The sequence below is a fragment of the Bos mutus genome, chromosome 10 (assembly GCF_027580195.1).
Source record: "Bos mutus isolate GX-2022 chromosome 10, NWIPB_WYAK_1.1, whole genome shotgun sequence".
NCBI lineage: Eukaryota > Metazoa > Chordata > Mammalia > Artiodactyla > Bovidae > Bos > Bos mutus.
In genome coordinates, this window is record NC_091626.1 from 52,150,052 (window position 1) to 52,164,103 (window position 14,052).

General features: G+C 38.2%; 1 protein-coding gene across 1 annotated transcript in view; it reads right to left on the reverse strand.

The window, feature by feature from the left end:
- The window catches only part of WDR72 (WD repeat domain 72), a 225,403-nt gene that overhangs the window by 188,242 nt on the left and 23,109 nt on the right, over positions 1-14,052 (reverse strand). The window contains exons 2-3 of the mRNA XM_070378522.1: positions 9,543-9,707; positions 2,550-2,656 (exon numbers count right to left, since the gene is read on the reverse strand). Coding sequence (XP_070234623.1) covers positions 2,550-2,656; positions 9,543-9,695 — 260 coding nt within the window. The 5' untranslated portion in view covers positions 9,696-9,707. The remainder of the gene's footprint in view (positions 1-2,549; positions 2,657-9,542; positions 9,708-14,052) is intronic.

Genomic DNA, 14,052 nt, shown 5'->3' on the forward strand with positions numbered 1-14,052 from the left:
TTAACATTTTCAGCAGTATTTCCCTGATAAATCTCTTTCAATCCATTTCTTTTTAACTTTTATATATCCATATGCTGTTTTTGTCTTTTAAATTGTTTTACAATTTTACTGATGGGCTTAGTCCCTTTACTTAATTGAGTTACTGGTTTATTCAGATTTATTTCAATTATCTTATGCTGTGTTCTTTGTCTCATTTATTGTTGTTGTCTTAGGATTAAAGAACATTTTTTTCTTTTTTTAAATTGGAAGTTATATATTCTATCTTTTTTCATTTTTATTTTTTTTGTTTGTTCTTTTAGCAGCTACCCTGGAAATGTCAGCATGTATATCTAGTTTAAAGTCTAAGGTTAATCAATATCTTTACCCACCTTGGTAACACCAGAGCATATGGAGTCTGATCATTATATTTATTATATACAGTTGTTGATTAGGATTTTGTGTATATATGGGGGAGATGGATGGGAGGTACATATGAACATTATTGTAATGTAATCTGTGTTTATTTAAATTTTCTAAAACTTTGCTGAGTTTTGTTCAGTATTCTTTGTTCCATCAGAGCTTCCTTCTGAAATCATTGTTCTTACTGAAAAATATAATTTAGATTTTCATTACTTATAGAGGGTCTGTTGGCAGTGAACACTCTCAGTATTTGTCTTAAGTGTTACTATTTTGCCCTAATTTTTTGAAGGTGTTTTTGCTAGAGATATAATTTCAAGTTGATACATATTTCCTCTCCACTTTTTGAAGATATTTCACTGCTATCTAGTTCTCATTTTATTGTTAAGAAGTTAGCTCTCAGTTTAACATTCCTTTATAAGTAATCTGCTTTTTCTCACTGTGTACTTCAGGATCTCTTTTTCTTTGGCATTCCACCATTTCAACATCAGGGTCCAGGTATTTACTTCCTATATCTTAGAATTTATTTATCATAAAATTCAATGGGATTCCTGAATATTAGGATTTATGTCTACAGATGAAATAATACTAAGTGAAAAAAAACAAACAAACTAAGTCGGGAAGTAGTCATGATCAGCATGAATCTGATCATTTTGGAGGCAGAAATGCTAAGCCCACAGTCACTTCCTGGAACTTTTAAAAGCTAAAAAAACAAAAACAAAAAACATTGTTATTTGGAGAATGATTGGTCCAGCCTAGCAATTTTAATAAGTTTAAGTAAACTGAATTAGGATTTGCTAAATATGCAATGGCTAAAGTATAAATTGCCTTAGAAGAATCTCGTAGATGTAGGGTGTCAGACCCCAAAGAAACAGAGTTCTAGAAAATTCAAATCATCTTAGAAAATGAAGACCAACCAGATTCTCTAGTTCTTTAGCAATCATGGTTACAGGACTTACACAGCTGAATTCATCTATTATCAAGAATACGTCCATTAACCCCTAGTTTCTTTCCTGAAGCTAGGCTACCAGGGACAAAAACTTCAAGGTGGAACACAGGTAGTTTTCAGATGTTTCTCACTCAGCTATTAACTTTCTCAGTTCTGCAAGTAGTGTCAGAAAAATTCACCATCCCCAAATTCTCTAGATCGGGAATAAATATCTCAGCTTGTGTGGCAGCCCTAGTGTACAAAAGGAAGGTGATTGTTTAAAAAGAATGTACTAAGACATTTCATTTGAGCCTTATTCAAAGTCCCGTCTCTCTAAGAATAACAGTTATGGCTTTGCTATAATCTATGAGAACACAGGTATCTCTTTGCTGTCTGTACCACTAGCCTTTTTGTTAAACTATTCCATTTCTAAAATTAAACACTTGATTCCTCACTGTTCTTTTGTGCCTCAGAATTCAAAGCCATAGAATTTCTCCTTGGGTTAAAAATTTAAAAGAAGGGAATTCTCTTCTTTCAACCAGCAACCTAATCCCTCGTTCACTAACTCATGCTGAATGGATTCTGCATTCTGGAGTATACTTTGCCAAATATCTCTTCGGCACAGAAGTTCATAGTAGCTCTTCCATAAGTAGGGCTTTTTCCTACAGCTAAGTCTTATTTCATTTGAATAAACCTCCCTCCATGAAACTGCACCCAATCACTATGTTCCTTCTCCTTCTCACTTCCACACCCCCACTAACAAGTGAGTCCTCTCCTCTGTTTGTTTTAAAATAATATCAAGCAAGTGTACAACATAAAGATTGTAACTGCTGAATTATTTTACAAAACTATGAAAGCTTGCATGGGTTTGCTTAATAGCTCAAAGGGAGTTACTGCATGAAAAAAAAGACAAGTGCTCAGACTTTTCCATTTTGAATTCTATACTAAGCAGCACTTTCCAGCATCCTTTACATAGTGAAGCTGCCACAAGGTCTGATAAGCACGTTGGGATGTTCAAAGATTGGGAGTTATAATATTGATTACTTTCCTGGGGACTGTCACACAAGTCTTAATCAACCATTCAAGATCTGACTTTTCTTATATGTAAAAGGAACATTTTAATCACTAAAGTTTCCTTCAGCTCTAGATTTCTGTATCCCATTAGAGTGCTTTTGTAATGGACACAGAATGGAGAGGGGTACACAGTCTCACATATCTTACTTACCCGTTTTCAGCAGCACTAACTACAAAGGGCTGTTTAGAGAAGTCTCTCGCTCTTGCCAAACACATCACTGAAGCTGAGTGACCAAAAAGAAGTTCTTTGGCAGAAATCTGAAAATGATGACAGTAAACTTTTAAATAGCGGTAAACTTTTTAGTTGAAGAATATAATATGACATTATAAAATTACTCATAATTCTAATTAGGAAATGGTCTTTGTTTCTGTTTTATATAAGTTTCAGGAAAAATATCAAAATCCCCAGGATAATAAACTTCTAGATAAAGGAACTATGTTATATACACTTTTCATTTGTTTTTTTGGTTTTGTATCCATCATGAAGCCTAGATGATGGCCAGACCTGTTTTACAAGATCTAGGTTTTGAATACAAATAAATCAGTGTTGATGTTTATTATGCACAAAATGTACCTCAACGGATAGTAGCAGATTTATGCACAGATTTCAGAATTCAGGAATGGGTTTACAAAATAATGCAGAGAAAATATTACCTTTCCTGTAACCATTACAATGCTTTACTTGAAGTCCTGCCTCAGAAATAATGAAAATGAACTTTCGACTTTAGAAATAAAATGTTAACTAAGCTATTATTTAAAATGCCATTTTTTTCCTCCTATATGTGAATTTTTAAAATGACACCAAAGACTAATTCTTCCATTATCTCATATGTGAAAGAAGTCTATCCCCCGTAACACAACATATCAGAAGAACAAATTATTTCATAACATAATTCTCTGCTTTCATCTTATTTCTATACTAATCAGAAATACTTCTTTAAAAGATCTGTTATCAGAATAAATTTCTAGTGCTATAAAGAGCATTTTGTAGTTGGTTATAATCGCTTCCAATCCAAGTTCTCGATCTTCTTCCTGGGAATACTGGTTGCATCTCAGAAAACAGCATGCTGTGTTTCCCCATCATCACATTTGGGAATGCACACCTCTATGAATTTAACCCCTTTCCTCTACATTACAGGCCCAAATAAGCAAGATTCAGGGCAAATCAAGGATACTCCTCCTCAAGAGAAAAACCACTATGGACAAAATATCAGGACACAACACCACTGCCCTTTATAAGAAGTCCTCATTCTGCTACTAAATCTTCATGTGTAGTTGAATACACCGTGACAATTCACTGTAACCTACTCATTTTATCACACATGCTGTGTGAAGAATAACAAAAATATAATTTTACAGTCACACAGAGTCAATTGTCATGATGAAATCTAGGGACCTTTACTTCTATTCTTGCGCTCCCATTCTTCGAAGTGTTGGTCTCCCTCACTCCCAACTCAGGTACTTCTAATGGCACAAATAAGAAAGGGAAAAGAATACACAACATGATGAGCATATACCATATTCCAGGCACTTGTGCAGCCATCAACAGGGTTTAATCCCCATCTCACAGTTGAAGAAATTAAGGCTCAAAGAGTAGAAAAAGTCAGTTGCCCAACACCACAGAGTTGGTAAATACCAGACCTAGGATTTGACCAAGATATTCATTCTTTGTCTCTACTCAACATTGCTATTCATTTTGTCATCGTTGTGTTTCCTTCTGATGAGAGTAAACTTTTAAATACCTGTAAACTTTTTAGTTGAAGAATATAATACGACATTATAAAATTATTCATAATTTTAATTAGGAAATGCTCTTTGTTTTTCCTTTATATAAGTTTCAGGAAAACTGATATATGGCATATCAAAATCCCCAGGATAATAAACTTCTAGATAAAGGAACTATGTTATACACATTTTTCATTTGTTTTTTGGTTTTGTATCCATCATGAAGCCTAGATGATGGCCAGACCAGTACCCCCACATCCAAGGAGTGGTGGCTGCGGGCGCAGGAGGGCCGAGAGGAGCTACTCCAAGTTCAAGGTCAGGAGGGGCGACATCGTCCAAGGTAAGGTGCAGCGGCTGTGCTTTGCTAGACCAGTCGTGAAGAGATACCCCACGTCCAAGGTACGAGAAACCCGAGTAAGATGGTAGGTGTTGTGAGAGGGCAGACACACTGAAACCATAATCACAGAAAACTAGCCAGTCTGATCACACGGACTTGTCTAACTCAATTAAACTAAGCAATGCCGTGTGGGGCCACCCAAAACAGTTGGGTCATGGTGGAGAAGTATGACAGAAGGGAGAAGGGAATGGCAAACCACTTCAGTATTCTTGCCTTGAGAACCCCATGAACAGTATGAAAAGGCAAAATGATAGGATACTGAAAGAGGAACTCCCCAGGTCAGTAGGTGCCCATAATGCTACAGGAGATCAGTGGAGAAATAACTCCAGAAAGAATGAAGGGATGGAGCCAAAGCAAAGCAACACGCAGTTGTGGATGTGACTGGTGACAGAAGCAAGGTCCGGTGCTGTAAAGAGCATTATTGCATAGGAATCTGGAATGTTAGGTCCATGAATTAAGGCAAATTGGAAGTGGTCAAACAGGAGATGGCAAGAGTGAACGTCGACATTCTGGGAATCAGCGAACTAAAATGGACTGGAATGGGTGAATTTAACTCAGATGACCATTATATCTACTACTGTGGGCAGAAATCCCTTAGAAGAAATGGAGTAGCCATCATGGTCAACAAGAGTTTGAAATGCAGTACTTGGATGCAATCTCAAAAACAATAGAATGATCTCTGTTCGTTTCCAAGGCAAACCATTCAATATCATGGTGATCCAAGCCTATGCCCCAACCAGTTATGCTGAAGAAGCTGAAGTTGGACAGTTCTATGAAGACCTACAAGACCTATTAGAACTAACACCCAAAAAAGATGTCCTTTTCATTATACAGGACTGGAATGCCAAAGTAGGAAGTCAAGAAACACCTGGAGTAACAGGCAAATTTGGCCTTGGAGTACAGAATGAAGCAGGGCAAAGGCTAATAGAGTTTTACCAAGAGAACACACTGGTCATAGAAAACACCCTCTTGCAACAGCACAAGAAAAGACTCTACACATGGACATCACCAGATGGTCAACACCAAAGTCAGATTGATTATATTCTTTGCAGCCAAAGATGGAGAAGCTCTATACAGTCAGCAAAACAAGACCGGGACCTGACTGTGGCTCAGATCATGAACCCCTTATTGGCAAATTCAGACTTGAAGGAAGTAGGGAAAACCACTAGACCATTCAGGTATGACCGAAATCAAATCCCTTATGATTATACAGTGGAAGTGACAAATAGATTTAAGGGACTAGATCTGAGAGACAGAGTGCCTGATGAACTATGGATGGAGGTTCGTGACACTGTATAGGAGATAGGGATCAAGACCATCTCCATGGAAAAAAAATGCAAAAAGGCAAAATGGCTGTCTGAGGAGGGCTTACAAATAGCTGTGAAAAGAAGAGAAGACAAAAGCAAAGGAGAAAAGGAAAGATATACCCATTTGAATGCAGAGTTCCGAAGAACAGCAAGGAGAGATAAGAAAGCCTTCCTCAGCGATCAATGCAAAGAAATAGAGGAAAACAAAAGAATGGGAAAGACTAGAGATCTCTTCAAAAAAATTAGAGATACCAAGGGAACGTTTCATGCAAAGGTGGGCTTGATAAAGGACCTAACATAAGCAGAAGATATTAAGAAGAGTGGCAAGAATACACGGAAGAACTGTACAAAAAAGATCTTCACCACCCAGATAATCACGATGGTGTGATCACTCACTTAGAGCCAGACATCCTGGAATGTGAAGTCGAGTGTGCCTTAGAAAGCATCACTACGAACAAAGCTAGTGGAGGTGATGGAATTCCAGTTGAGCTATTTTAAATCCTGAAAGATGGTGCTGTGAAAGTGCTGCACTCAATATGCCAGCAAATTTAGAAAACTCAGCAGTGGCCACAGGACTGGAAAAGGTCAGTTTTTACTCCAATCCCAAAATAAGGCAATGCCAAAGAATGCTCAAACTACTGCACGGTTGCACTCATCTCACATGCTAGTAAAGTAATGCTCAAAATTCTCCAAGCCAGGCTTCAGCAATATGTGAACCGTGAACTTCCAGATGTTCAAGCTGGTTTTAGAAAAGGCAGAGGAACCAGAGATCAAATTGCCAACATCCGCTGGATCATGGAAAAAGCAAGAGAGTTCCAGAAAAACATCTATTTCTGCTTTATTGACTATGCCAAAGCCTTTGACTGTGTGGATCACAAGAAACTGTGGAAAATTCTGAAAGAGATGGGAATACCAGACCACCTGACCTGCCTCTTGAGAAACCTGTATCCAAGTCAGGAAGCAACAGTTAGAACTGGACATGGAACAATAGACTGGTTCCAAATAGGAAAAGGAGTACATCAAGGCTGTATATTGTCACCCTGCTTATTTAACTTATATGCAGAGTACATCATGAGAAATGCTAGGCTGGAGGAAGCATAAGCTGGAATCAAGATTGCCGGAAGAAATATCAATAACCTCAGATATGCAGATGACACCACCATTATGGCAGAAAGTGAAGGGAAACAAAAGCCTCTTGATGAAAGTGAAAGTGGAGAGTGAAAAAGTTGGCTTAAAGCTCAACATTCAGAAAATTAAGATCATGGCATCTGGTCCCATCACTTCATGGGAAATAGATGGGGAAACAGTGGAAACAGTGTCAGACTTTATTTTTTGTGGCTCTAAAATCACTGCAGATGGTGATTGCAGCCATGAAATAAAAGACACTTACTCCTTGGAAGGAAAGTTATGACCAACCTAGATAGCATATTCAAAAGCAGAGATATTACTTTGCCAACAAAGGTCTGTCTAGTCAAGGCTATGGTTTTTCCTATGGTCATATATGGATGTGAGAGTTGGACTGTGAAGAAAGCTGAGCACCAAAGAATTGATGCTTTTGAAGTGTGGTGTTGGAGAAGACTCTTGAGAGTTCTTTGGACTGCAAGGAGGTCCAACCAGTCCATCCTAAAAGAGATCAGTCCTGGGTGTTCTTTGGAAGGACTGATGCTGAAGCTGAAACTCCAGTACTTTGGCCACCTCATGCAAAGAATTGACTCATTGACCCTGATGCTGTGAGGGATTGGGGACAGGAGGAGAAGGGGATGACAGAGGATGAGATGGCTGGATGGCATCACTGACTCGATGCACATGGGTTTGGGTGGACTCTGGGAGTTGGTGATGGACAGGGAGGCTGGCGTGCTGCAGTTCATGGGGTCGCAAAGAGTTGGACACGACTGAGTGACTGAACAAGTTACCCTTTGTCCTGTAGGGGCAAGATTCAAGGGAAAAGTAAGAGAAGATGCTCTTTCCTTCTGGTCCTATGATTAGCCATAGAAAATGTTAAGGAAAGCTCTCATGTGGAAATCTCACAGTCATACTAATCAATATCTTATTCATGTAACTAAATTTTCACAATATCCTCACAGTGAATTTCCAAAACATAAAGCTGATCCAATTTTCTTCTTGTTTGCTCAGTGATTCTCCTTGTTTCTTCCACCCCTACCAATTTGATTTCCATTCCCACCCCATATTTCTAACCATGAATGTCTCAATATGAGCAACTATTAGCATTTTGAGTGGAATAATATCTTTGTTGTGAAGGGGCTGTTATTACACAATGGAACGCTTACAGTACCCTGGCCCCTGCCCACTAGATGCCAATAGCATCTCCCTTCCTATTGCTCTAACCCAAGCAGAAGACTTGCTCCTAAGAAGAGCATGAAATAATTATTCCCACTGAAGATGAAGTATAGACTGATCCCCACAAACAGCACCCTGTATTATAACATAACTGCAGTGGCAGTTACTAGCTATGCCCTTGCCCTATGACACTGCAACCTGATAGGCAGCCACCACCAGGCATGTTCATTCATGTTTAAACTTAGGTACCTACCATACTGCCTAAGTTACAATAAACACCCAGTAAATGCACGGTGAGTAAATTCCAGAAACATATGTCAAAAGATACAGATGTTAGGATTCCAAATCTCTTAAACTTATAGCAACCAACATATTATAAAAACTACTACTTCAGCCAGGAAACCCTACACTTCAACATTAATAAGAGTAGCAAGATAGTGTAAGTCATTTAGGATTGTGAGTTTAAGTTGTAAGAGATAATAAATGCAAGGGCCAATTTCAAAGTCCAGCTGCTGTAATAATGCCCAGTCCTTCTTTCAGGAATGTTCATAAACATTGAGCTGAGCTGGTCTGCTTGCAGTTCTTGGCAGTCCTATAGTGTAACTGCTCAGTGATGGGAGATGTTAATTAATTACACTATAAAATAGAATTACAATTAATTGTTAATTTAGGTTTTAAAGTGACAAACTTTAAAGGCTAAAAATAGTCTTTGATCTTTAAAAGGCTTCTTAATGAGGGCAGTATACTTTAAGTACATCATTAGTTTAAGTGTGCAAATTGGGTCTAGAGGCTACTAGAGCTAAGCAAATATCTATTCCAATATGTTAAATGTTTATGAGTTGGGACAGGGACAATTAATTGCTAATCAATGGGCCAAATCCTAGGTGAGGTCAGGTTCTGAAATAGGACGACAACAATAGTAAATTGGATTTAGAGCTTTCCAATGTGACCTGTAAAAACACCAGCAAGCAGAGACTAAAAGAATAGCAAAAAGGCCAAACTGACAGAAACACCCAGATAATTAAGATATTACTCATTTAGTTAATAGTAATTTTCAAGGGTGCCGTTTGTTTGGATTAATGAGCCATAATTTGTAGAATTATACTTACATGTCTGTAGTTCAGTTACTTAAACATATAATTCAGGATATAAAATAGTAAAACTCAGCATAGCTTAAAGGATGATAACACTTAACTGGTAGCTAGGATTAGCAATATTCATAATATAATTTCCAATATGATCTCGACCCACCATATAATACTTCATTTTTCCAAATTCAGAAGTAAAACCCATGTATTACTTTGGTAAGTACCTTTTTAACAATCATGCAAAACTTCCACTGTCATTGCTGGTATAAGCAGCAAGCTATGTTTATCTTATAAATCTATCTGCCTCAATATTAATTGTTTTCACTAACCTTTAGTTCAGATGAGAGATTCCAGAGACAGAGTTGACCCTCTTGACTTCCCGTGACAATCATTTGCTGGTCATCGGTGATCATGATGGCAGTGATGCTGTGTGGAGGGGCCTTCTTTCCCCAGAGCGCCACAGCCTGCAGGGAGGACCTCATGGTGAAGGAATCCTGGACACACAGAAATGGTAAAAAGTGTGCACAGTTATCATTCATTAATTTTGGAAAATGTATTGTTGTGTTGTTTCACTCAGTCATGTCCGACTCACTTGCAACCCCATGGGCTGTAGTCCATGAAGTTCCTTTATCCATGGGATTTCTGTGGCAAGAATACTGGAATGGGTTAACATTTCCTTCTCCAGAAGACTTCCCAACTCAGGGATCAAGCCCGTGTCACCTTCATTGCACCTGTGTCTCCTGCATTATAGGTGGATTCTTTTACAGCTGAACCATTGGGGAAGTCATCTCACAAATGTGTTTGATAACATAGACTTGAACAATGCGTTCTCTCAGAGCTATGAAGAAGGGTGCTTTCCCATCAAATAGAGAAGAATGTAATCAGACACTGAAATTAGCCTATCCACCCCAGCTCTGACTGTGGGTGACCTGGACTGCTCCAGAGCCCCTCTAGGCCTCTCAAGAAGAATAGAGTTGTCTAGACACTGGAATTTGAAGACAACTTTGCAGACCCTCTCTCCCCAGAAATGTCACCTCATCTAAGTAACAAATATCTAAACTTCACTATTAAAAAGCAAATATTTTCTGTAAGAACACCATATCCTATTCTTCAAAGCTTCTTGTATGGCTGTTAAAATTGCTGTAATATTCATGTTCCACCTACACAACTTTTAATAGTAATTTTTACTTGAACGGTTTCTGTATTTGATATTTTCCTAAATGACAATTTTAATGAAATCACTATCTCCATGTGTTAGTTACAGGGTTAAAGTACAATTATAAAAAAATACCTTTCAAACACAACTTTCCAAACCTATGGAACACAGCAAAAGCAGTTCTAAGAGATAAGTTTATAGCAAGACAAGTCTACTTCAGGAAATAAGAAAAATCTCAATCTAATCTTACACCTCAAGGAACTAGGAAAAGAACAAATAATCCAAAGTTAGTTAAGGAAAGAAATCATACAGATCAGAGCAGAAATAAATGAAACAGAGACTTAAAAACCATAGAAAAGATCAGTCAAATTAAGAGCTAGTTCTTTGAAAAGGCAAAATTGATAAGCATATAGTCAGACTCATCAAGAAAAGAGAGGGCCCAGATAAATAAAATCAGAAATGAAAAGGGAGATGTTACCCTGAAGAAATACAGAGGATCATAAGAGACCACTGCAAACAGTTATATGACAATAAAAAGGACAACCTAGAAGGATAGGATAAATTCCTAGAAATGAATAATCTCCCCAGACTGAATCTGAAAGAAAAAGACAAAAGGAACAGATTAATAACCAGTAATGAATTTGAATTAGTAATAAAATATCTTCCAACAAACAAAAGTAGAGGACCAAATGGCTTCACAGATGAAGAGGAAGGGAGTTAGAGGCTAAGAAAGTAAGAAGATAATAATTTCCAAGGAAAATAGGGAATCAGAGCAAAGAAAAAGAAAACCCCCAACCTCCCACAACACTCTGCTATGAGAGCTGCAAAACCTGGCAGTCTTAGGGATCTTAGTGTAAAATTAAGTCGGCCCCCAATCTCCATCACTCCTGATGGCTCCAAGGTATTCCAGCCCAGAACAATCACTGCTTATTATGGGTAAATAAAAGATGATGAGATGTCAAACGCACTCTGCTTAAGAAGTTAGAAGCAGAAAGTAGTAGCAGTTTTACCAAGTTCTAAGGATAGAGTTAAATAGTAAGTTTCATTTATCAGGAAAATTCAATTTTGGGGAATATCTCATTCCCAGAGATACCGGATAAATGTGATACAAGTGAAGATTATAAAGATGGTAATGAGAAGGGCCCACATGGATTTTAACATTCTGCTGCTATAAACACTACTCCTAACTTTGTATTAGTCCTTCTAGTATTATAACTTTTTTTTTTTAAGCATTGATGCTTTTGAACTTTCGTGTTGGAGAAGACTCTTAAGAGTCCCTTGGACTGCAAGGAGATCAAAGCAGTAAATCCCAAAGGAAATCAGTCCTGAATATTCGTTGGAAGGGCTGATGCTGAAACTGAAGCTCTGATATTTTGGCCACCTGATGAAAAGAGCTGACTCATTAGAAAAGACCTTAATGCTAGGAAAGATTGAAGGCAGGAGGAGAGGGGGATAACAGAGGACAAGACGGTTGGATGGCATCACTGACTCAAATGCTCCAGGAGATGGTGAAAGACAGGGAAGCCTGGCATGCTGCAGTCTATGGCGTTGCAGAGAGTCAGACATGACTGACTCAACAACAACATTACAACAAAAATCACCATTCAAAAACCATTTGCATTTGAACTCCATTTTTTGCTTGACTACTGTGTGCTTCTCAGAAGCAAGAAGTAGTAGAAAGGGAGTGCTCGTGGTCACACTGCTCCAGAGGAAACTGGGCATTTTTGTTTACAAGTAGTGTGCACTTGCTTCCTGCCCAAGGACTTGTCTTTCACACTTGGAACTTTACCTAGGACCCTGTAGTCAAGGAAATTTGTCTAGATGGCTTAAGAAGAAATGTAGCAGAAACAAGTTTGGAGAACATCTGCCAGGGAATTAATATATTTGTAATGATTAGCTAAAATTCTACTGAAGATAAATAATTTCTTTGGTGAGTTATTTATATCCCTATTACTCTGGAAAATTATCTTCTCTGACTTGAATCACTGTGACACTCTCTACCCAATAATTGGCCACTTTATATTACCCTTTTTTTTTTTTTTAATCTCTCTTAAAATTATCTGCTTTGCATTGATGTCTCCCTAATGAAGTGATACAAATCCCCCAAGGTCCGAGACCCAGTCTTTGCTAAGTGTGGCGCCTGGCCCATAGTAGGTTCTTGACAGATATTTTTTAACCACACTGATTTTGGTGCTTTGATTCTTTATGAAAGATAGGAATCATTTCTTAATCATTATCATATTCCCTACAGGTCTGAAGCACAGGGCCTTGATTATAGGAAAACAGTAAATACCAGTTGAATAAATTATTTTCTTTATTTATGAATTCTGTATTCCAAAGGGGAGAGAACTGCTTAAGGGTATGAAATTCAAGTTAGGTTAGAATTAAATGTGAGTCACTTAATCCCTCTGAGCTGCAGTTTTCTCATCTGTAATCTGAGAATAATAATGATACCTAGATCAGGGTACTGTGAGGGTGAAATGACAGCAGGCTTATAATGTAGAGCACAGTGTGGTATTCAGTAAGTTACTATTATTTTTATTTCCTTTAGCTCCTGTACTTCTAGACAATGGTTACCCATATTTTAAATTGTTCCACCATCAGACTTGTGTTTTATTCTTATTCCAATAAAATTCCTTTAAAATTCACTAGATTTTAAATCCTTCCAAGGCAGAGACTTCTGTTTGATTTGTCCATTGCTGTATTCTCAGTGTCCAGAAAAGGGTTTAAGACAGGCGGAGTAATTATTCCAGACTAAATGAAGAAGTGAATGGAAGTATACATTAGAGTCTAAAACTCACATCTAGTAAAGCAAAATCTTTACAAATGCAAGCACCTAACAAAATACAAGGCACCTGGAGTTTAGAAAATCAAATAAGTCAAAGCATTTCATGTATTAAAATCCTTAATAAGTCATAAGATTCTTAATACATCCAAATTAGAAAACAAAAACCACAAAGGCTAAAGCCACGAGAAATCAGATCTCAACCATAGTTCATCCTGAACCATCTAGATTGCTAAATGTAGTGAAAACAGACCTCGTATTTATTACCTTTATTTCCAGATTATAAAGGTTACATGTAGTAAAATGAGGATAGTATCACCTACATTGCCTACATCTCAGTATTCTTATGAGGAATAAATCCAGGGCTGCAAATAAAACTATACAGGTATAAATACACACACTATGCTATCATTATGGAGCTTCCTTGGTGGTGCAGTGGTAAAGACTCCACCTGCCAATGCAGGAGGCACAAGAGACTGGGAATTCAGTCTCTAGGACAGGAAGACCCCCTGGAGGAGGAAATGACAATCTGCTCCAGTATTCTTGCCTAGAAAATTCCATGGACCAAGGAGCCTGGCAGGCTACTGTCCATAGGGTCACAAAGAGTAGAACTGAGCACTGCTGCTGCTGCTGCTGCTAAGTCGCTTCAGTCGTGTCCGACTCTGTGTGACCCCATAGACGGCAGCCCACCAGGCTCCCCCGTCCCTGGGATTCTCCAGGCAAGAATTCTGGAGTGGGTTGCCATTTCCTCCTCCAATGCATGAACGTGAAAAGTGAAAGTGAAGTCGCTTAGTCGTGCCTGACTCTTAGCAACCCCATGGACTGCAGCCTACCAGGCTCCTCCGTCCATGGAATTTGCCAGGCAAGAGTACTGGAGTGGGGTGCCACTGCACACATG